Source organism: Urtica dioica, chromosome 2, assembly GCF_054948205.1.
Source record: "Urtica dioica subsp. dioica isolate 48M chromosome 2, U.dioica_male_clone48M_v1_H2, whole genome shotgun sequence".
NCBI classification, from domain to species: Eukaryota; Viridiplantae; Streptophyta; class Magnoliopsida; order Rosales; family Urticaceae; genus Urtica; species Urtica dioica.
Window position 1 is genome coordinate 45,209,836 of NC_142757.1, and position 21,883 is coordinate 45,231,718.

Sequence of the window (21,883 nt, forward strand, 5' to 3'; positions counted from 1 at the left end):
ATTATTGCGAAGTGCAATCATACTCATAGCATAAACAAGAACATCCTTCCACATAAATACATTGTTGACATTAACATCAAAATTCGTAGGAAAATTCTTCAAATCTAAGTCATCAATAATAAGAGCATGTAAATCGGATTGATTACAATCTGTATTTACATTTGATGACGATGAACAATGATTTTCCAGCCATTGGCGTTCAAATAGCTTAACTACAACATACCAAAATAAAAAAGACGACGATAAATATATGTAAATCCCATAATCATACTAAAACGAATAGAACAGAGACAAAACGAAGAACACACCCGATTCCATTAGAGAAAACCTAGCCATTGTGAAACTGCATCAAAGAAATATTAAAGCTATACTAAAAGAAATTCAAATCCTAAAATGGTGCTAAAAAAACAACGTACCTCAAAAAACAGCACTTGAAATTTGAAAAAGATACAAAAATAAACCGATACAAATAAGAATTTTGTTGGGCATATAATATTTTGTTATTAATGAATCACTTAATTCCCTATTTTGTTGCAATAAAATAGGGATTTTATTTGAAATTTAAAAAACGGAATCAACATTGAATTTTTTTAAATAGAGCGATATTAAAATTTGAAATTTAAATTAATATTCCAAAAATAAAAAGAGGGGCAAATCATGAATGCATATAATACCCTAATTAGTCCACGTCATCTAATTCGTTATTTACGTAAAATTTACAAAACGTTGGTTATTTAACAATGTCAAACATTTAAATTTGACTATTTTCCTAATTTTATGTAAAATAAAAGTCGGTAATTCAGCACTATAGAAAACATAAACAAAACTTCAGAAGCAGTTTGTTCTTCTCAAGTTCATAGATATTAAACATGCATTATTCTAATGTCAAACACTCGCAAAAGAACTCAAAACTACACTAGATTCTCCTCGAGGTTGTTTCTTCAAAAAAACCAACAATCACCATTTCAAGATCTATTGGCAAAATATAGACTTTTCAAACTAGCAATGAATTCAAATTAAAAAAAAAAAAAAAAAAAAAAAAAAAAAAAAAAAAGGAAGAAAGAAAGAAGAGGAAGAAACTCAAAAGCTAGGAAAACTTTATCCATCTCTAGAACCATGTAAGACTACAGCCATTGGCAATATCACATGACACGAGTGATTATCGACAAATACAAAGCTTGATGATGATCCAGAAGAAAAACGCTGCAAGGAAATATTCCAAGTTAAATTGGTTCAGATGAGAATCATTTGAATGATGATATTAATTGTTGATAAATGCCAAAGAAATAAATTATTAAAATCACGAATTAAGAAAAGGGTTCATTAGGAAAATAACCAATTTAAACGTTTGATATTACTAAATAGCCAACGTTTGGTAAATCTTAAATAAATAATCATTTTCATGTATTTATAGACGTAAATCTTAGATAAATAACCACCTCCATATATTACACCACGTCATTATTTACGGTTATTTACCTAAGATTTACCAAACGTTGCCTATTTAGCAACGTCAAACGATTAAGTGGACTATTTTTCTAATTTTCTGTTAAGAAAAAGAGTACCTTATCCAACTCTGTCCAAAGAATTTGATGGTATTATTTTAATACCATCACCAACCGACATTCGTGGCCGCTGAGACTCCGAACCTCTTTGATGATTATAGTCTTCGGGTTCGGGTTTTGAGAATAGAGGATTGAATCAATTCCCCCAAAAAAAAATCTTAAATAATTCAAGAAAAAAAATCGGAAATGCCCCGAAAATTTCATTTATTTCCTCACCAAATCACGAGTTCATAACAATGCTACGCTACAACTACATTTTCATTATATAGCTTCAACAAGCTAGCAATACAGGTTTAGCCGGCACTTATCGATCGATCTCCGAACCTTTTCCGGACTGCAAAGCCTCTCGACCAGCCGTGCCCACGTGGAGGGCTTCGGAGGCAAGAGCCTACTCAACATGAATTCCACGACCGTCGAAGCGCCCGAGACCGAGACCCGATCGCGCCTCAGAAGCCGAGCCGCGAGCTCGTCCAAAAAGTCCCTCCCGTCCCGAGGAGGCTCGAGCTTCTCTCCCAAGGCTCTCAGGAACACGTCGCACGTCGCCGAGTTGGGATCGCAGCCTCGGTCGATCATCCCGTTCAAGAGATCGACGGCCCGAGAAACGCTCCCGATCTTGCAAAAGGCGTCCATGAGAACGTGGTAGGTTATAACGTCGGGTCGAGATTCGGGCCCGAGGCAGAGCATCTCGTGGAAAAGCTTCACTCCCGGCTCGACCAGCCCGGATCGACAGAGGCCGTGGATCATCGAAGTGTAAGCCACGACGTCGGGTTTTATCCCTCTCCCGAGCATCTGCCGCCACATCATCATCGCCTCTCTGAGCTTCCCGTCGTCGCACAAACCGCGGATCAAAACGCTGTAACAAACCTCGTTGCAAGGGACTTTCTTCGCCGCCATGTCTTTCCACACGAGAATCGCTCTGTGACCCTCTCCGGCCTCGAAGAAACCTTTCATCAACGAGCTGTAAGCGTAAGCGTTCGGTTCGATACCCTTACTCACCATCTCCGAGAGAAGTTCCTCGGCTTTACCCGGATTCCCCGATCGACATAACCCATCTAAAAACGCACTGTACACGACTACATTCGGTTTGTGTCCTTTGCTAATCATGTCGTTCCAAAGCTCCATCGCCTCTTCGTGCTTTCTCTCCTTGAAAAGCCCGCTAATAACCGAAGAATAAAAATACCCATTCAATCGACGCCCTCTTTCCTCCATGGAAGCCAACAATCTCGCCCCGTCGGACGATTTTCCCTGCTTCACGAACCCGTCGACGATTGTCCCGTACGTGATATCGTTAGGAACGCAATTATCGATCACCATCCGATCCACGAGGCTGAGAGCTTTCTCCAATTTTCCCTTGAGACACAGCCCGTGGACGAGCGTGTTGTAGGTCGACTCGTTCGGGACACAGCCCTTGATGATCATGTCGTCGACGAGCTTCGCGGCTCGGCCCAAGTCTTTCTTCCTGCACAAGGCACCTATCAGGACGTTGAACGTCACCGAGCTCGGAGAACAACCGTCGATCTGCATCTCGTCCAGCAGAGAGACCGCCTCGTCGATTCTCTCGTCTTTGCACAGCCCGTCCATCAGCGTCGAGTACGTGTACGCATCGGGGCTCAAATTCTTCTGAGGGATTTCTCTGAACACTTCGATTGCTCTGTCCACTAATCCCAGCCTACACAGGACTTTGATGATCAGATTGTAAGAGAGGACGTTCGGGGTGATACCTGAGAACTTGGAATCGACGATTACGTCCGAATAGAACTCCAACGCGCGAGAAAACTGGCGTTCTTGGACGATGACGTTGAGAACCGAATTGAAAGAACGAACCGTTCGCGTGCACTCGAATCTTTCCGACATAGATTGAAACAACTCGACGGCTTTTCCAGGCAAATGAGCTCTACCATAAGCTTTGAACACGACGATGAAATTGCTCTCCACGACGATCCTTTTCTCGTGGCTGATTCGGTCGAACAGCTTCTCCAGCGAATCGAAATCGCCCAAATTGGCATAGTTCTGAATGAGGGAATAGAAAGTCAGGTCTCCGGTCGTGTAGGAACCCGATTTTGGAGCCTCCTTGAATATCTCTGCACAGAAAGGTTGATCCTTTTCGCCACTTTCTTCGTGCTCGTTGTCACTCTGAAGGACTTTGTTTTCGGGGTCTGCGCTGGAATGAATCAGAGGCTTGTTGTGTGACTTACATGGGATTGAAGAAATCCTTGGCTTAACTAGACCTTCTCTGAGCGAATATCTCCGCCGCATCGAGTAGCCGAGTGAGCATTTTAACATCGAGAGTTTGGAAGAACCTCTTCAACTCCAATTTTTCTTTTTTTGAAAATTTTCTGTCTGGCAATCTAACAGACAATGTAATGTAAATGTAAGTTTATAATCCACAAAAAGGGCAGAAAAATTATAAACAGTCATGCCATGTAAAAAAAACTAGTTTGAAAAATTTTGACCTCGAGGCGCGTCTAGCTATACGCTGCGCTATTGGGGACGCTCCGGCGATAAGAGAAATTCGCGGCGGCGATAGCCGACCGGAAATCGGAGAGAGAAAGAGAGAACTCTTTAGCGGCGGCGAACGGATTTGAAGAGGCTGTTGGGCGGGGCGGCGGGGAACGGAATGGGTTGCGCTCGAGCTGTTTTTTTTTTTTTTTTTTTTGAACTATGTAAGCACAAATGGTATATTTAAAACTCGGAAAAAGCTGCCAATTTGTGGAGGTTATTCTCGCTTTTGCACACTCACTTAAAATTTCGTTCAAACTAGTCCCTGTAAAATTAAGTCGAGTTCTGTACACTTTTTGAAAGAAAATACTACGGGTGAATTGGTGAAACATGAGGCTAATGTTTGTGCAAACCTTTTTTTAAATAGAAATTACAACTTGTAAATGAATCACATAAAAAGTGGGCTAATCTATAATAATTATAAAGCTTGGTTAACTTATTAAAATAACATTAGAGTTGCTAATTAGAAAGAGCTTTGGGGCTAATTTGACACCCTCGTGGCTCCTTTTAACTATCTTACAAGGTGATGGAGAGACTGAATATGACCATCTAGCATCCCATGTAATAATATTAAAAAAAAAATTAATTTTAAGAGTAATTGATAAAAATGCACATAATTTGAAAATATTTTAAATTTTGCATACATATATAGTTTCATAAAAAAAATTAAAAAAAAAAATAAATAACTTCTAGTTATTTTCATGAGTTTCATAATTTGTTGGGGTTAGACTTCATCCTCTTAAAAGGTATATTGATTAAGGCCTCATATCAAAAGCCCAAACAAAAATATGTGAAGAAACGAAGCAAACCTGGTTAGCTCGATGACGAGCTGATCATAAAATTAGCTTAATAATTTATTAGTGATGGCTACGTAATTGATGTAATAAATAGGAAGAGGTTTCATATCAAGAATTTAATGTAGATATGGACGTTAATATTCATAATTGTTGTTACATTGAAGTTAGCGTTTTGGTTCAGACAACTCTTCTGTTTCTAGTGTTGTCTTTGGCATTACACGTAACATCTTTCGCCCCTTTTTGCCAGAACTCGACGTGGCCTTCCTGACAGCTTTTTGTCTGTCATTGTCCTGATGTGTGCCATCTGTCCTGGTGTCCGTTTTCAGGACATTCTCTTTTGTTGTCTCTTATAAAAGGAGAATGTTTTACCCTAGGTAGGGCAACACATGACTTTACACGCCGAAATCATCCTTTCAAAAGAAAGAATGTGGGTTTTTATGTGAGGTTTTGATTGTTATCGGCGAAGACAAATCTTACCTTTTATTGTTGTTGTTGTTGTTGTTGGTGTTATTGTAATGAAGTGAAACACTGTGAGAGTGTAAGTGTGAAAAGTGAGGGGAGCTCAAATCTAGGGGGAGCCTAGGTTAGTAACTTCATAGAAATAGCTTGGAGTTAAGAATAGTGGAAGGTGATCATCCATTGTATTCTCATCTGTACTCATTCTATTATCTAGTGGAGGTATTCTTTTCACTGGGATTCAAATCCCCCCAGAGTAGGTAGTTGAGGCCGAACTTGGTTACCACTCTTGATGTTCTTACTTGCTTATATTATTTGTGATCAGTTGTTCTTTTAGTTGTTCCTAACAACATCTAACTAGACAGGTTAAACAGTGCATCTGGACTTTCAATAATTATGATTATAACAGTTGTATTTTTTTTATATAAATACATGTAAAGAAGACCCAAAAAAAAAGGACCTAGCTCATTCAGATTATACTCATTTGACTATCCTAACCCTCCACGTAACCTATTGTTGAGAATCCAAGACAAGAATTTAGCCCATTTCACTTTTAAAATATGAAATTGAAAGAAACAAAAGTTTAAATACAATGATAATCATACCATGGTTCAAAACGCCGATGAAATTCGGCGAAATTCTCCGGCATCGGCCATTGCCAGTGGATTGACGGTTGACGAACACATATTTTCTTATTTTGTTGTCGTATGTCGTTCTGCTGTCGGAGAAACAACCTATCGTTCGGCTTTCGGAGAAACGACATGTCGTACGGCTTAAAAGCGACCAAAAGTTTTCGTTTCGTTTCGAGAGCAGAACCTCATTTTTGTCGCACGTCGTGGAAACCCGGAGACAAGGGAACGCTCCAGACACAGTGGAGATCATTCGAATGTCGGAGAGTTTTGGCAAAAATCGTCCTCGTCGTTTTCGTTTCACCGCGCTTTTGTTGGTAAACGTGATAAAAGGCGGAGACAATCGAAGATTTTCGGCGAGTTCGACTTCGATTTTATAAATTAAAACCTATATTTATAAAATGGTGGTTTTAATGGCTTTGGACTATGGAGAAGGAAGGAGTTTTAGAGGAGAGAGACGAAGACGATGGGAAGAAGTATGTCCTAAGAAGATAAAAGAGATTGGTCTAGTTAGGGGTGTAGATAGATAGGTAGGACGTTGATTAATGAATGCTTTCTTGAAAAAAGCAATGGCCAAAAAGTACATAGAAAAAAACAATATGATTTATTATGATTCAAAATCAAGATTCGCCCTACAGTTACCGTTACTGTACCGGGAACTTCAATTTTAGAGGTAAACCGCTTACGAGGAGAAACCGAGGGTTATTCAGACAAATATTTTAAAAAAAGAAACATACTTTTCATATTTTTCAAACTTCAAATGTTCATACCAAACATAAATTGAGTTGTAAAACAAAAAGTGTCATAAGTAGAGTATAAATTTATTACAACAAGTACGACAAAATACATTGATTATAAGTGGAGTGTCTCAAGGGTTGAGATCTGTGCGGCCTAGATGTGCGCCGTGGTTGATAATTCACCATCATGTTATATTGATACCACGTCATGGAACTAGAATATGTGTCCATCCACGTATGGAAGTTATAATCGTAGGTCTCCTGACTAAGACTAATAGGCCGTGAGTACGGACAATATCCGGCCTCCCAACGTGTGAAAGGGGTTTGACTGTAGTCACTGTACGTCTCATGTGTGTCCTCCACTGAGATTACGGGTATTACGGGGACGGGGACAGGGATGGGGACGTAAGGGTAAGAAGAGTAAGACTGGTTCTCGTAAAGGTCGTATGACGCCATTTGCAGTGGATAATTAGTCTCAGACCCGCCGGGTGTAAGAGAGAACAATCCAAATTCATAAGTCAACATATCAACGTCATTACTACCCGACATTGACATCGCATCGTTCATACCTATTTGGTTCCCGTCGTGATTTCCTCCACTTCCCGGAGCAAAAAGGAACGGATTAAAGGGCCCATCCCCGTAATGTTCCTCGCCGCCACCGTATTGAGATCCTCAGTCCCTTGATTACTCCCCGCCGCTACCACCCACATATTGAAACTCACCACCCCCGTGTGGTGACCTGCTGCCCCCTGTGACGACCCACCACTTCTATATTGATAGCCTCCACATCCACATGCCCCTGTCACACACAATTGTTCGAACCATAAGTATTGAAACAGTAAAGACGAGAGTAAATGCAGTCATTACCACTATCACTGGAATCATGATCACGGGTATCAACTCCGACTTCCTCACTCAAAATTTGCTTGACGTTTATTACTTTTGCCCGAGCATGAGATTCTGCCCAAAGGATCGGGCAAGTTGCCAGCACCATCCATGTGGACCAGATTGATCCAACACCTGGCCTATCAAAAGCCCTTTCAATGATATCAAGAGGATCGAGAGGTTCTATTTCCTCCGCATACCTCGTTATTTCGTCTCTCAAGCTCAACTTCATGTTGTAGCTTGCAAAAACAAGCTTGTCGAGCGTTGAGTGCGTCAAACGGTTCCTTTGCTTTGTGTGGATCAAAGCAAACGTACTCCAGTTCCTCTCCCCTTCAACGGGGTCGCAATACTTCTGTGTCGGGTCGGACGCCATACTTCATCATGATAATCATTTCAATTCCACATATTCACCATCACAATCATCAATTCATCATCAAATTAATTTTAATTCAGCATAATGATCACAATCATCAATTCATCATCAAATTAATTTTAATTCAACATAATCACCATCACAATCATCAATTCATCCCTAAATTAATTTAAATTCAACATAATTATGACTATAATCATCAATTCATCATTATAATAATCAATTCATCATCATATTCTAGGATTAAAACACAAAATTATGAAAAAATTGAAAAAAAATCCCCAAATTTCAGAAATCCTCGTCAGTACCTCTCGAAAACCCCAGAAAATGAACAAACTTAGCCTGTGAAGAACGGGATCCGGCGGGAAGCACTGTGATGACGAGATGACGGAAATCGCAAAACTAGAGCGGGATATGAGCAAACTTACGCTAGAGGACACGAAAATCTGAGGGTCTCAGACTCGGGAAGCTAGGTTTCCCTGAAATGAAGAACAAATCCTTTATATTAATCTCGGGAACCGGTTCAAAGGAACCCGGTCCGGTTCGACTTGGTTCTAGACACGAAAACGGTGTATGTCCTTATCCTCCCGGTCTTCTCCGGTTCGCCGGTTCCCGTCCGGTTCCTCCGAAAAGTCAATCATTATTCCAAATATATAACTATATAAACCGTACTAGTAATCTAGTATACCATTATAGGATAGTAAAAACAAGTATATTATAGGTTACGTATATTTTATAGAGATAATATATACATACAATATGTATGTATATATATGTTGCTATATATATATATATATATATATATATATATATATGTATACATACAATTATTTCATAATTAAAAGTTATATACCCAATGTATTTTCTTTATATATATATATATAAATTGAAAAATATATGCGATATAAAAATTGAAAAATATATGCGTGTATATATCATATGTATATTTTTTTTTTAATATATTCTGTAATATTATTTACATTCGGTTTTTAATCGACGTATTGATTTTTCATAGAAAATGATATTTCAATTACCTTTTTTCTCATTTTTTAAGTTCGATTTTTCGATTTTGCGTAAATCAAGAAGTTCAAATGTATACCAAAATATGACAGACTTCTTTTTTATGCAATGGTATCTCGATTTACTTTGTATATGCATTCATTCTCCCAGTCATAAATGAGAACAAATATTAGAAAAACAATATAATAATAATAATAATAATTTCACCTGATTGTGAACGATTACTTTTATAAATTTTATTATACAATCTCTATAAATGTCTACGATATCAGATGTCTAGCCAATAATAGATGATAAGAATCCTAATAAAATACACTTCAAGCGAAATAGAAACCCCCACTCATAATTTCATCACAAAGGTTCAAAAAGACCAAACCTATTTTATAAAATAAAACAAAACAAAACAAAAGAAAAATAAATTATCAAGACGAGACTATCCCTGATATTAATTCTCTGTCTCTCTCTCTCGCTCCCTCTATTCCTAGCTCCTCTCCAATCAATCAGTTGTGTGTTGCTTTCTTCACTCTCCCAACAGAAAATGTAGTAAAAAACGCTTTACAGATCCGACGCGAACAAGGTTGAAAAGCCGAGCGAGAACGAGAGATTGGAGCAAAAACTTTGCAAAGACGGCAATGGCTCATCAGCAAGAACACCCACCGGCCTGAGGTTGGGATTGAGATCCACTGCCACTTGTCGACTTCAGGTTCACATCGACCATGTCCTCTTGCTTTGTAGACGAAAGGGTTTCCATTCCAGGCAAAGCAGCAGCGATTTTCCGAAACAGTGCCTACATGTAAAGATGAACTCTTGTTAAACATTTCTTTATTTTTTTTCAGCTGTTTTTCAAATGATCAAAATTATCCTCAATTAATTTTTAAATAAAAATTTTCCGAATCAACTGAATTAAAAAAAGAGAAACAATTTTTTTTTGTTTCTTTTGGGTTATAAATAATAATAGAATATAAATCTGTTAATTTCAATTTAAATTTTTGGTTTACAAAAAAATTAATTGGATAGGTTAACCGAAATTAACCTAAACCACACAGCTTTACCTAGGTACACATATGTTAAAGCAGAAAAAATCACTGCCAACAGAAAAAAGCAAGAGTCTAAAAAACAAAAAACAAAAAAACAAAACAAAAAAAAAAGAAGCCTTTTACTTGCAGTGAAAAAAAAATAGGAATAAAAATTAACCGTTGATGGGCATTTGAGTTAGAGCCAAAGTTCTGTGCATTTTACCTTCTCAGAAACATTACAAACGAAAGCTAAGAGAAGAGTGAAACAAGTACGAAGTACAAGGAAATTTCCAAGAGGTTGTTTCTCCAGTAATCTAATCATTTAGGCTGATTGACGAATGTTTACCAATCAACTACAATATGCTAAATCGCTCGCTAAGGACGTGGAAGTAGAGAATATGGACTACGGAAGTGAAAATTTACCTTTATGTTAAATCCTGCCTTGGCACTAGTTTCAATGAACATGACATTAAGCTCTCGAGCTTTGGCTTCTCCTTCCTCGATTGACACTTGCCTGTTACATCATGGTCATATAATTATCACAAAAAAAAATGTTGAATCTCCTGGACGAAATCAAGGGCAATAATATTTTGGGATTTATTTTCTGCGTAGAGTAAACTTGAATTTATTTTAACACCTCAAAGCTATTAGATGCAATAACAGTGAAGCATTCATAAAAATTGAACAGGAGAGAATTCAAATATATGTTTTCAATCCTCACAAACTGAGATGAAAATCAAAGCGCTCGCGTTGAACCCACACAGGAGATTATCAAATAAGTCGGTCAATCTTCCACCATCAATTCATATAGATCAGTATTTACCTCTTTTCAACAAGGTCGGTCTTGTTTCCGACAAGCACGATAATGACATCACTACCCCTCTCACTGCGAACCTCTTCTATCCACTTTGAAGTGTTCAAAAACGATTGGCGGCCTGTGAAACCAAAAGAATGAAGAGAAAATATGTAAGAATGGCTAGATAAAAAAGAAGCAAAATAAGGGACCCCAATGAATAAGAAGTCCTCGAATTTAACAAATCGGTATTTCTCTTTTATTTTATTTTTAAAAAAATTTGTTTTTTAACGGAAAGTCGGAATTAGAACATAACCAGACTGACAACATGAAATCTATTCAATTCATAATTGTTTCTACAAAATGGGGTATACAATTTTAAGTGCAGGGGACAATTATTAGTCTCACATGATAACAATAAAATTATTATTATTATTATTATTATTATATATATATATATATATTCAGAGTTGCCTTACTTGCGACATCATAAACAATGACCGCAACGGACGAATCTCTAATGTAGCTCGGAATGAGACTTCTGAATCTTTCCTGACCAGCTGTATCCCTGAAGTCAAATCATGTAAAAGCGATGGAACATATGAAGATAACCCAGTAATAAATAGGACAATATGACTAAAATTGTATAAGCTTAAAAACTCCATAGTATTTCTTAAAATAATCAAGTTGGCATTGCGGGGAAGAAAATTTCCTACAAAGTAATTTCTTCACAAGACAAATCATTGATTGCCAACAATCTTACCATAGTTGAAGTCGAACAGTTCGGTCTTCAAGGTACATGGTTTTTGACAGAAAGTCTATTCCAATCGTAGCCTGGTCAATCACAAGGAAAATAAACGAAAATCAATTCATGAGAATAGCTTAAAGCTCGTATTCTAAATTACAGAAACTTTCACTTTATATTTCATACAGCAAGAGAAAATAAATAACATTTTCCGCTACTCTATCCCATATTAACTGATTTTTTTTATGTTCGGATCACGTTTTTAAAAGGTGGGTTACATTACATGATGGATTGAAATTGCTTCATAAGTTCTAGCTCAAATCGTCACTAGATTCCATGCTATTGTCAGAAAATGTTGACAAAAATTCTTAATCTTTCCAACTTTAAACCACAGCATAAATGTCATTTCGAGCCTCTGGATGGTAAATCAGTATAATACAATTGGCGATAATACATCTCCGAAACTCTCATCACTACAATCCCAACGCTTGAGCAGGTATGTGTTATCTAGTATTTCACATCTATCATTTCGCGTTAGAGTGATGATCTTAACTATCAAACCCAATTTTAAACCGCACGTGAGACTGTTTCTTCTTAATTGAAGTTGCTTCACCAAGATTGATTATTCATTTATTTATTTATTTATGCAAGTTAGCTATGTATCTGAAGAACACCTTGCTACTGGTCCATAAACAAGATCAAGGTCTCAACTCCTTGATGATCCGATTCATAATACTTTTTTTTATTTTTTTCCCTGCAAATCATGTTGGGAAAGCCTATAAAACACCAATATTTAGTTGATTTGGATCAAATCTTAGTAATTAGCCATTACTAAAATGAAGAAAAATAAACAATGATGATCTAGAATCAATGACCATATTCCACGGCATCATATAATCAAAATCTATCTCATTACAATTAAATCTCGAATGACAAAGACTTGTTGAGCTCATATGATCTCTCGAAAAACCCAAAAACCCAATTCGTATCGTTTCCTTCAAATTTTCAAAAATCAAACGATCCGAAATCCAAAGCAAGCCAGAACCTTAAAACAAGCAGATCAACAACAACGAAAGAACCGATCCGAGGAAAACGAGCAGGGAATCGAAAGAAAGCATCCTAAAACGAGTTAAGATCTGAAAAATAAACATAAAAAAGAGAAGCGGAATAACCTGGTAAGTGTTGTCGAATTTGTCGTACATGAAGCGAGTGATGATGCTGGTTTTGCCGACGGACTGGTCTCCGAGAAAGACGAGCTTGTATTTGGCCAGAGCTGAGACTGGTGCCATTTTTTTTAGCGGATCCGAAGAAGAGGAAGAAGAAATTCGTTCAAGGTATAATTATAATTTTAATATAACGCGTAGATCAGAGTTTCGCTTAGCGTTGATCGCAACGACGTTTCTTTTGCCTTTTTGGGTAGAGAGAGATATATAGAGTTGGGACTTGGGACTATAGGGGCTCTCTTTCTTTTGATTATTTTTATTTTTTCATTGGAGAAGATGAAAATAATTACAAGATACTGTTTAAATAAAATATGGTTTTTTAGTATAAATAAACCTGACGAATAAACTGAATTGAATTGAGTTGAAGATTCAATAAATGTTTTAATTTATCATTAGAATTGAGATTTGAATGAGAGATTTTAATTTAGAGAAATTGCTCCATTTATCATCAATTTCATAACATTTCCCACTTTCCATCAAAAAACTAATTTAGCCCAATGTCACCGATATGTCAACAATGTTGACATCTAATAGTAAAGGGCAAAAATAGATGTCAACATTGTTGACATAGATGGTGGTATTTTTGGTCAAATTAGTCTTTTGGTAGAAAGTGGAAAAATGTTATGAAATTTGTGATAAATTGGGCAATTTCTCTTTAATTTAATGCTAATTTAACAATTTATTAGCTCAATTTAATTATGTAAATTCTTTTGTCTTGTGACTTGTCGTTTCCCCCTCGCATAAATTTAAATTCGCTTTTTTTATTAATCTTCACTCTTTAGAGTCTGTCACACTAATTTAGAGGGGCGTGTTTGAGAATTGGATATTTGTCGGGAAAAAGAAGCATTTGGAGATCCGAAAACATATTTAGAGCATGGAAGCAACGCTATGTAAACTTTAAGTTAAAGAGCTTGTCTTATCTGAGGTCGGAGCGACATGTTTATATGAACACATTTGTAGGATGCACTCGTCTAGGCAACGGAGGAGACGAGAGCAACGATGTACAGAGAAAGGAAGCTCGGGTGACTCTTTGAATGTGATTTGATATTTATACAAAAAGCACGGAAGTTACTCATTTTGCTCGTGGTTGCATTCTCGATATATGGATGTGTCGAAAGTTAGCAATTACAATTTATTCATATCACTCGCGATGTTGGGACAGGCATACGTTTGCAGGGTCATGTTTTTCGCTTTAACTCGTTGGTGGCTCATTCTCAACATGAAACTATGTCTTCTTCTACGGATTTGTTTTTGTATTTTGTTGTTTAGTTACATCTCTAACAACATAATATCCCCTTTGTAGAGTTCTTTTGCGTAGCCCTTGATAGATTTATTTACATGCAGGTTCGAGGTTCTCTTTGGAGGTCTCTTCGTCTTGATTGATTTAGCTCACTCGTCAAAAATGAACTTTTGGTCCAATTTTTTTATCAAGCTCACTCATCAAAATGGAAATATTGTGTCTAATAAGCAGTGATGCGTCGATATCCATATTTATACATTATTGATACTTCACTATCGAAATTCGACACACGTTTGAACCATATGAATGCTTTCATTTGATTACATTAAAGCAAATAATATATTGTTTTATCTATCATCGTGCTAAAACTTTCCGAAGTCGGGATTATTGGTTGTATATCCTTCTATCCAAACATCATTTGCATTCACTTCAAACACCTCAGTTTAACTCTATTCTTAATTGAACTCAAGTTTCTAGAATTGTAATTTGATCTATTCAACAAGAATTAGAAATATAAAAATTGTACTAATATTCTCCCCTTTTAAAATTTATGTATAATAAATCTATGTATGAAAAGTCTATTTTAATTTATTTTTTATCCAAATGTCTAGTGAGATACTTTTTTTTTTTACAATTTATCTCTTAGTAATTATATACCATGAGACGACTAACGTTAATCAAATAATGGGGATATTAATGTAGGATCTGAACAATAGGGTATAATTGCGTAACATTCCCAGTAATTGTATCAGAATATTCAGGTCACGATTTTAGGATCTTCAACAATAGTCTAATAATATATCAACATTATCGGCTCAAATAACACCGAATAAATTCACATGATTCATTGATATGCGATTTCCTTTTGTTTTTTCTTCCTTGATTCTACCAGAAATACATCTATAATGACTTTACAACCCATAGTATCTGTTACGTACTTTTCGTTTGTTTTCTTATAAATGAGTTTCTTTTCCCTTTTCCAAAAATCACAAAAAATAATCTTACGGGGCACCGTCGTATGATAAATAATAAAATAATACACACTACACGTATCGAAATAATACACGATATACCTTTTTTTTTTTAATTATACGAAATATGCTTGAACGCATATGAATATGATTAACGAACATACACAGCATGTTCTTAATGTCCTTGGGTATATAATTTCCATGTTTAGTAATTAATCCCTTCAAGAACACACATTAAGTCGTTTCAACACCAAACAAAATAATAACTCACAATACTCACATGTGCTAACTATAAAAAGCACATAGTTTTATTTTCGTCATTTATATATTATTATTATTATTATTACTTGGATCACTCATGATGCTGAACGAAAGAGAAATGGCGGTCCATTGGAAGAAAGCTTGGTTGACCAAAGTCAAAGGAGAGACAGGTCTACCTTTCGTTTCCCCAAACCCGTCCTCGCACGTCGAAGGAGCGTCCATGGCCGCGCTGATTTCCACGCCCACGCTCGCAAAATCCCTAGCCCGAAAGTTTTGTCTCGCCTTGTGAAGATCGTAAATCGCATCGGAGTAGATTTGGAGGCAATCCTTCAAGCAAAGCCTAGCGCGAGGGTCGGCCAAAACCGGCGGTTTTTCTCCTTTCAAGATTTTTGAGACAAAGGAACGTATTTTGGTCGCGTTGGAGATCGTTAGGTCGATGGAGACGAGAGCGAGATCTTCGATGCTCGTTGCATTTTCGCTCTTGGGATCGGATTCTAGGGCATCGACGCAAAACTTGTAGCTCAAGTTAGGGTCGGTTTTCGCGACTTTTTGGCAGGATTGGTGGATTAGGTCGGAATTTATGCTTATAGAGCACTTTGGGAGTGAGAAGAGAATGAGTAGAAATAGAGAGAATGGAAATTCCATGATTCCAACACACCACGTACTCTTTAGAGCATAATGTTTAAAAAGCCTTTTTGTTGTGATTGGGTTTTTAAGATCACCTGGAGGTATTTATATATGAAGATTTTTTTTATTTTTTTTATTTTGTACTTTAGCTTTAAAGTTTAAACTCTTTTTTTCGCCATTGGTCCACTTAATTTTTTTTTTTTTTTTTAAGGATACGCTCACTTAATTTTTTATTTTTGATCCTACATCTGTTCGTAGCATTTGACATTTTAAAATATATAACTAACTTTTAAGTTTATTTTAACAATATAACTACTTATTTATTAGATATGTTGCATAAGAAAAGATATACGAGAAACTACATTGTATAAATATTTATATTCTTTCAATTAGCAATATATTTATGATATAATATTGATATTACAAAGATACACATTACAAATTAATTATAAAATATGGAAAGTACAAATTTTGTTGAAAATATACTTTGTGTTTATTTTGAAGACCTAAATGGTCAAAATAAAAATTCAGGAGGATAAACAGAAAATAATAATATTTAACCATTACGAATACATAGACTTTTTGCTAAAATCCTATATATATTAGAATTTCGTGTCATTTGTCATATTTCTTGGTTTCTTTTGACAAGTCGATTTTGTTACGCAAAACAATCATTTCTATAATAAGCAATTAGTTTCTTGAATATACCAAGAGAAAACGTAAGAGATCGAATTAATAAAATGAACTAGTAAATTTCCTTTAATCGTCACTACCTATAAGATGTACTTTTCTCCCCCTACAAAATAAGGAAAAAGTCTCAACTGTTTTTTTCCCGAAACAAACAATGGAACAAGAGGAATAAGCATTGTCGACTCTTATAGGGAAGACATAATGTGCCAATAAATTTTTAGCCACAAAAGCTTTTAAAAGATATAGAGATCGTTGAAATTTTCATTTTCCGGTTCCAATTTGTTATTTGATGTTGTCTATGTCTATTCAATTTGCCATCCTTTTATCGCATGTAAGTATTCCTTCAAAAAGTAGTTCTATTGGTTTCGTGCGTAGGTAAAGTCTCATTTTTATATATAGGCTTGTGATTTGTCCACCACTATAAGAGTTTATTTGCACTGATTGTTGGTCCCTATATTTCCATCCGCCAGAACCCAACTTTGGCTTCACAACTGTAATATATCGACTTTTGTATGACGTGTATGATAAATCATCCGTCTCGAAATAAGGTTCTAAGAACAATCGAGTGTAACAATAGAATTTCAATCTTGAGAGAGACAATCAATTTGAAGCTCCCACACGAAAGATGAAAGCCAAGGGAAAAAAAATATATATATTTAAAGTTGAAGGGACGTTTTAGAATAACTTCAAGGAAAATTTCGAGTTCATCTCGAGTAAGTGAAATTTATCGGAAGAAGATTTCGATGAGTTCTCGAGAGTTAAGGAAATTCTCGAAGCGAATAAATATTTTAGAACGCCTTTAATATATTTGAAATAAATTAAATCAAGTAAAGGATTTTCGCTAAAGGATGAGAAAAAACCGAGAATGGAATTTCAGGTCGATGAAGTTTTAAAATATTTTCGAGAAGTTATGAAAGACCGTGAAAGTGAAAATAAATTCGAATGACCTTAAATTATTTCTACGTGAAGGAGATTTATGAAAAATTATCCAGTTAATTTTTTGGTCGTATTTTTCATCTCCCGGAACGTAAATAAAAGGAAAGGGACTCATTTACAACAATAAAAAATAGAAATGATTGTTTTGTGGAGGAAGTTAGAAGCATCGGAAAAATGAGGAATTTAATGAGTAATTATAGAAGGATTCAACTGCCATTTTTGAAATTCCATTCAGCCTTATCCCTTTACATAACCGACTCTCTTCTTCCTTATTTGATACGAACGAATAAATGAAATAAAAAATGCGACACACGCATAAAATAAATAACGAAGAAGATGGAAGAAGGCCGAGTTAATGAAATAATGAAGGAAAGGAGAGAGAGCATGTACGAGAGAGAGAGAGAGAGAGAGAGAGAGAGAGAGAGAGAGGCATGCTAAGAGAGAGAGAGAGAGAGAGAGAGAGAGAGAGATAGTTGTGCGAGTGGAACAAGGACCCGACGAAGAGGATGAGAATCGCCAAGAGGTCGTTTGATTTATGTCGAGAGTAAGGATTCAAACACGAAGGACGTGGTAGAGAATATTCTCGCCGAGGATTCGCGGAGAAACAGAGCGGGTTACAAAGAAGATATATTGATATTAACAGTAATCGTCACGCACGAGATTCGACGAGTCGTTGGTGGAAGGCAAAGAGGAAATCGGCGTTTAAACTCTACGAGACATTTAGATTCTCGACTGGGGAACCAAATTCTATAGATAATGTAATAGGTCAAGTTATTGAGCACAACTTATGATTAAGCATCTCTAACAACGGATTCAAGTATCTTCAAGATCTCTTGAGTTTGCTATTTAGTGTAACAAGGAATATTTTTCCTAATCCACTCCACGCTCCACATGTCTCTCGTCCAACACAGTTGTAGTTGTGCGAGTGCGGACATTGTGTCAAGGGATTAGCAATGAGTATGAAATGACGGGTGTTCGCTCTTAAGAGTCGGAGTAGAACTTTGTGGTCTAGTTGTGAACCAGGTGAGTAGAAATATTTCAACTGTATCACAAAAACGATGTGTTATCACTACTACAAAAAAGACCTTTAGAAGCGACAAAAGTCAGCTCTAAAGATCAAAAAGTCGCTTCTATATGACATTTAGAAGCGACTTTAAGAGTGACAAGCATTGTTGTTTGTTCCATGATATGATATGTGATTGTTGCATTTATTGCATTTGCATACAAGTGCATCTCATCTAAAGAGAGATAAGAGGTTATACGTGAGAAAAGAGGTTTTCAAAACAAGTATTGTTGTTGGTTCCATGGCTCGGCTAGTTCCGGATCACGAAATGGGAGTGCCTTTCGTGAGAGGTTCATGAGATGAAAATGTCTTTCATGAATGGCGCTCGTGAGTGGGAGTGCCCTCACGATGCTCACGGAATCATCCGCACTGACTCCTGAGTAAGGGGATTGGGGGTTAGTCCTAAGTTCATGGGATGAGGGTGCCTTTCATGATTAGAGCACGTGAGTGGGAGTGCCCTCACGATGCGAGAATAGCCAAAGTGGAGACTAACACATACCACACGCGCGATTAAAAAGAGTTTTCAAATGAGAAAAGATGAGAAATTGTATGATATGAGTTTGAAAATGAAAATCACAGCATATGCATTGTTTCTGTTTACTAGGCGTTAGCTCACTTCTTTTTGTGATACAGGTGAGGAATGTGTGTAAGATAGGTAGATACAATGGCGGGTTGACTGACGAGCGACTCCATATCGCCAAGACTTGGTATATGGGCTATTTTGACCTGATGGGCCTTACTTTCAATAAACGTTTTATTTCATATTGTGTGTTTATAAGTGAGTAAGTAAAGTAAAGTAAGTCACGACGGTGGATCGTTTATAGCTTTGTTTATCGAAAAAAAATTTGGTCACAAGTTGGCGTAGTTAATGAACGACTTGTCACGGTTATATATATGTACATGTATATATATACACGTACATATATATAACCGAAAATGAATCTCAACTAGTATAAAAGTAAGTCGACGCAAAGGAAAACGTCGGGGATTCTTGTACAATTTTCTTTAAGTCATATTAATTGCTCTCTGATGGGTGTCGAGGTAGACAGTAAGGAACAACTTCCCATAAAACAACGACGAATAGGACGAGTTTTGCACCATACAGCTCGACTTCGACGAATAAAACTGTGCAGAACCCACTGGGGGACTACAAGAAAACAACACAATTTTTAAAGGAAGAGAGGAAGGTTTAAAACACTTGGATTCTCTGTGTGTTCGAATGAGAGACGCCTACAATCTCTTATAGGCACAATTTTAAATGTTTTTGGACAAAACTCTTGAATTATGATGGCAAGTAAATGCACATCAAAGCGTGTTGACGACAAGATTGGTGTTATAAAACGTTAGAAAATGTCTCAATGAGCTCGGTTACAAAAATTGTAGCTCTTCATTCAATACATAGATTTTTATCATACGTAAAAGTTTGGGAAGGAACTTTTGTTGGGCGATGGTGCGCTTGTGGTAATAGAGATGAGCTTATGTGCATCTTAACCTGTATCCTCTACAAACTGAGCCCTTATTGAGTACTTAGGGTATGTTTGGTTGAACTGGTGTAATGGGAATGAGAATGAGAATGGAATAGAGAAAGAATAGAATGATAATCAAAACTTGATTATTTTGTTTGGTAAGCATATTGGAATAACTGATTGAATATACAATAACATGTTTGGTTATTATTGGAATAGAATGGAATTAAATAATTTTTTACAATATTACCCGCCTAGCGCGCGCCGCGAGGTTTGGAAAAGCATCCCGAGTCATCTCCGAGCAACTGGCGCGTTCCGTGAGGATGTGGGAGTGTTTACATCACGCCGCGACCCACAGACCGCGCGCCGCGAGGTCGAAGAATTTCAGCGTCAAAAATCCCCGAGCGTCAAGCGCGGAACGCGACCTCCCGAGAAGGACTACCTCGCGCCGCGACCCTTGTAAATAAAAATTGTATATATATAAAAAAAAAAAAAAAAAAAAGATGCAGAACCTCTTGAAATTTGTATCCATGTTTACCAAACGTATTTAGACTGCAGGGATGTTTAGGTTGCCAAAAATAAGATAAATCTGAGAATAACTACAATGTATATTAAATATATACTTGTAAAGATGCAAAATATATTGTACATACTTGTATATTAGCTCAAAATATGTGTTACAAAATCATACCAGTGTACCAAAATAAGTTACAATAATTACAATAAATATATAATCATCCAACTTCTTCATAGTGTATCAAAATAAGTCTATGAGATCCACAAAACCATACTAATCTAATTCATGATATTGTCTATCGATCAGACTTCATTTACCAAAATCGACCAAGGTTTAAACTTCACTATCAGTTTCATAAATCTCCAGCAAGAAGACCTCTCGCCCATTCATCTTTATCTTCGTCTGCAATGCTAAAAAAGTACGAAACTAGAGCATTGTCTTGCATAATCATACGAGCTACCTTATGACGCTCCATTCTTGAAATAGTCGTATTCTTCTCCAATTCTTTACCAAGGTTCATATGTTTCTCATTCATGTCTTCCCCAATAGCTTTACTCAAACGAGTAGATGTTTTGTCAATGACTTGTGCAATTATCAAAGATGATTCTTTCAAGGCTTCACACATATCTTCTCTTTCTGAAAATTTTCTCTTTTTCTTAGACGACTTAGATGAACCTTCGGATTGAGGTGTACTAGATCGATGCATAGATTGAGCTTCATTCATGCCTTGCACATTATCAGCACTGTCAACAAAATCACCTTCCATATGGTCGTCAACATCATTCTCTTTGCTAGTTTCTTTTCCATGTTTATCTAATTCCTCAACCACATCTGTTGGACCCTCTGAATGTTTTCCAGTAGCACGATCTTTGCCATAAATCAAGCTGAGAACATCATAATATGGGAAAGGCTTGTATCGAAATTGAGCTGCGTCCTTGTGACTCTGTTTTTTTTTTATTTAAAATTAATAAGTTACTAAGATAACACCATTATAAATTCCACAAACAGTAGTACCTGGAGATATGCATCCCATACGGGTTTGTCGGCCGTAACTGTTTGCGTTTCCGAGTCCCAGCCGAATCCACTGCAATTAGGTCCAGTCAACATTTCATGAACGACTTGAAAGTAAGATTTCAACGCCTTCAACCTTGATCCAATGCTCGGATTAGCTTCTAAGTCACACCCGGGTATCTTCTTATGCAGTTTTATTTCAAGAGCTTTCAAGTGTCCAGCTTTAAAATTTCCTTTGGCATTGTACTTTCCTTCATCGTGTAACTCCAACAAGGAGTCAATCAAGGCTTTATCTTCTTCTTCGGTCCAAAACCTCTTATTTTGACCAGGACCTCTTACTTTTGAACTTGTCATCCTATCCAT

General features: G+C 36.6%; 4 protein-coding genes across 4 annotated transcripts; all 4 read right to left on the minus strand.

Annotated features, from left to right (window-relative positions):
* Window positions 1-1,737: 1,737 nt before the first annotated feature.
* EMB1025 (Pentatricopeptide repeat (PPR) superfamily protein) lies at window positions 1,738-3,909 on the minus strand. The gene has a single exon (XM_089607207.1). The coding sequence runs from the start codon at window positions 3,846-3,848 to the stop codon at window positions 1,845-1,847; it is 2,004 nt and encodes a 667-aa protein (XP_089463333.1). The 5' UTR covers window positions 3,849-3,909; the 3' UTR covers window positions 1,738-1,844.
* Window positions 3,910-9,172: 5,263 nt separating this feature from the next.
* Window positions 9,173-12,999, minus strand: LOC149404968 (ras-related protein RABH1b). Its single transcript, XM_089606705.1, has 6 exons — window positions 12,688-12,999; window positions 11,534-11,604; window positions 11,250-11,338; window positions 10,801-10,912; window positions 10,401-10,491; window positions 9,173-9,748 (listed from the first exon to the last, which is right to left on the minus strand). The coding sequence occupies exons 1-6, from the start codon at window positions 12,802-12,804 to the stop codon at window positions 9,602-9,604; spliced, it is 627 nt and encodes a 208-aa protein (XP_089462831.1). The 5' UTR covers window positions 12,805-12,999; the 3' UTR covers window positions 9,173-9,601.
* Window positions 13,000-15,013: 2,014 nt separating this feature from the next.
* Window positions 15,014-15,902, minus strand: LOC149404969 (putative invertase inhibitor). Its single transcript, XM_089606707.1, has one exon. The coding sequence runs from the start codon at window positions 15,853-15,855 to the stop codon at window positions 15,271-15,273; it is 585 nt and encodes a 194-aa protein (XP_089462833.1). The 5' UTR covers window positions 15,856-15,902; the 3' UTR covers window positions 15,014-15,270.
* A 4,959-nt stretch (window positions 15,903-20,861) lies between these two features.
* On the minus strand, window positions 20,862-21,883 carry LOC149404970 (uncharacterized). The gene is made up of 2 exons (XM_089603340.1): window positions 21,524-21,883; window positions 20,862-21,452 (listed from the first exon to the last, which is right to left on the minus strand). The coding sequence occupies exons 1-2, from the start codon at window positions 21,881-21,883 to the stop codon at window positions 20,862-20,864; spliced, it is 951 nt and encodes a 316-aa protein (XP_089459466.1).

Bases quoted from the DNA above. Each gene is read 5' to 3' on its own strand.
- EMB1025 (XM_089607207.1), bottom strand. From the start codon at position 3,848: ATGTTAAAATGCTCACTCGGCTACTCGATGCGGCGGAGATATTCGCTC.
- LOC149404968 (XM_089606705.1), bottom strand. From the start codon at position 12,804: ATGGCACCAGTCTCAGCTCTGGCCAAATACAAGCTCGTCTTTCTCGGA. The intron at 10,913-11,249 runs GTAAGGCAACTC...TTGGTTTCACAG, and splicing joins CATTGTTTATGATGTCGCAA to GCCGCCAATCGTTTTTGAAC. The intron at 9,749-10,400 runs GTAAATTTTCAC...CTTTACATGTAG, and splicing joins AGGCAGGATTTAACATAAAG to GCACTGTTTCGGAAAATCGC.
- LOC149404969 (XM_089606707.1), bottom strand. From the start codon at position 15,855: ATGGAATTTCCATTCTCTCTATTTCTACTCATTCTCTTCTCACTCCCA.
- LOC149404970 (XM_089603340.1), bottom strand. From the start codon at position 21,883: ATGGATAGGATGACAAGTTCAAAAGTAAGAGGTCCTGGTCAAAATAAG. The intron at 21,453-21,523 runs GTACTACTGTTT...AAAAAAAAACAG, and splicing joins TATGGGATGCATATCTCCAG to AGTCACAAGGACGCAGCTCA.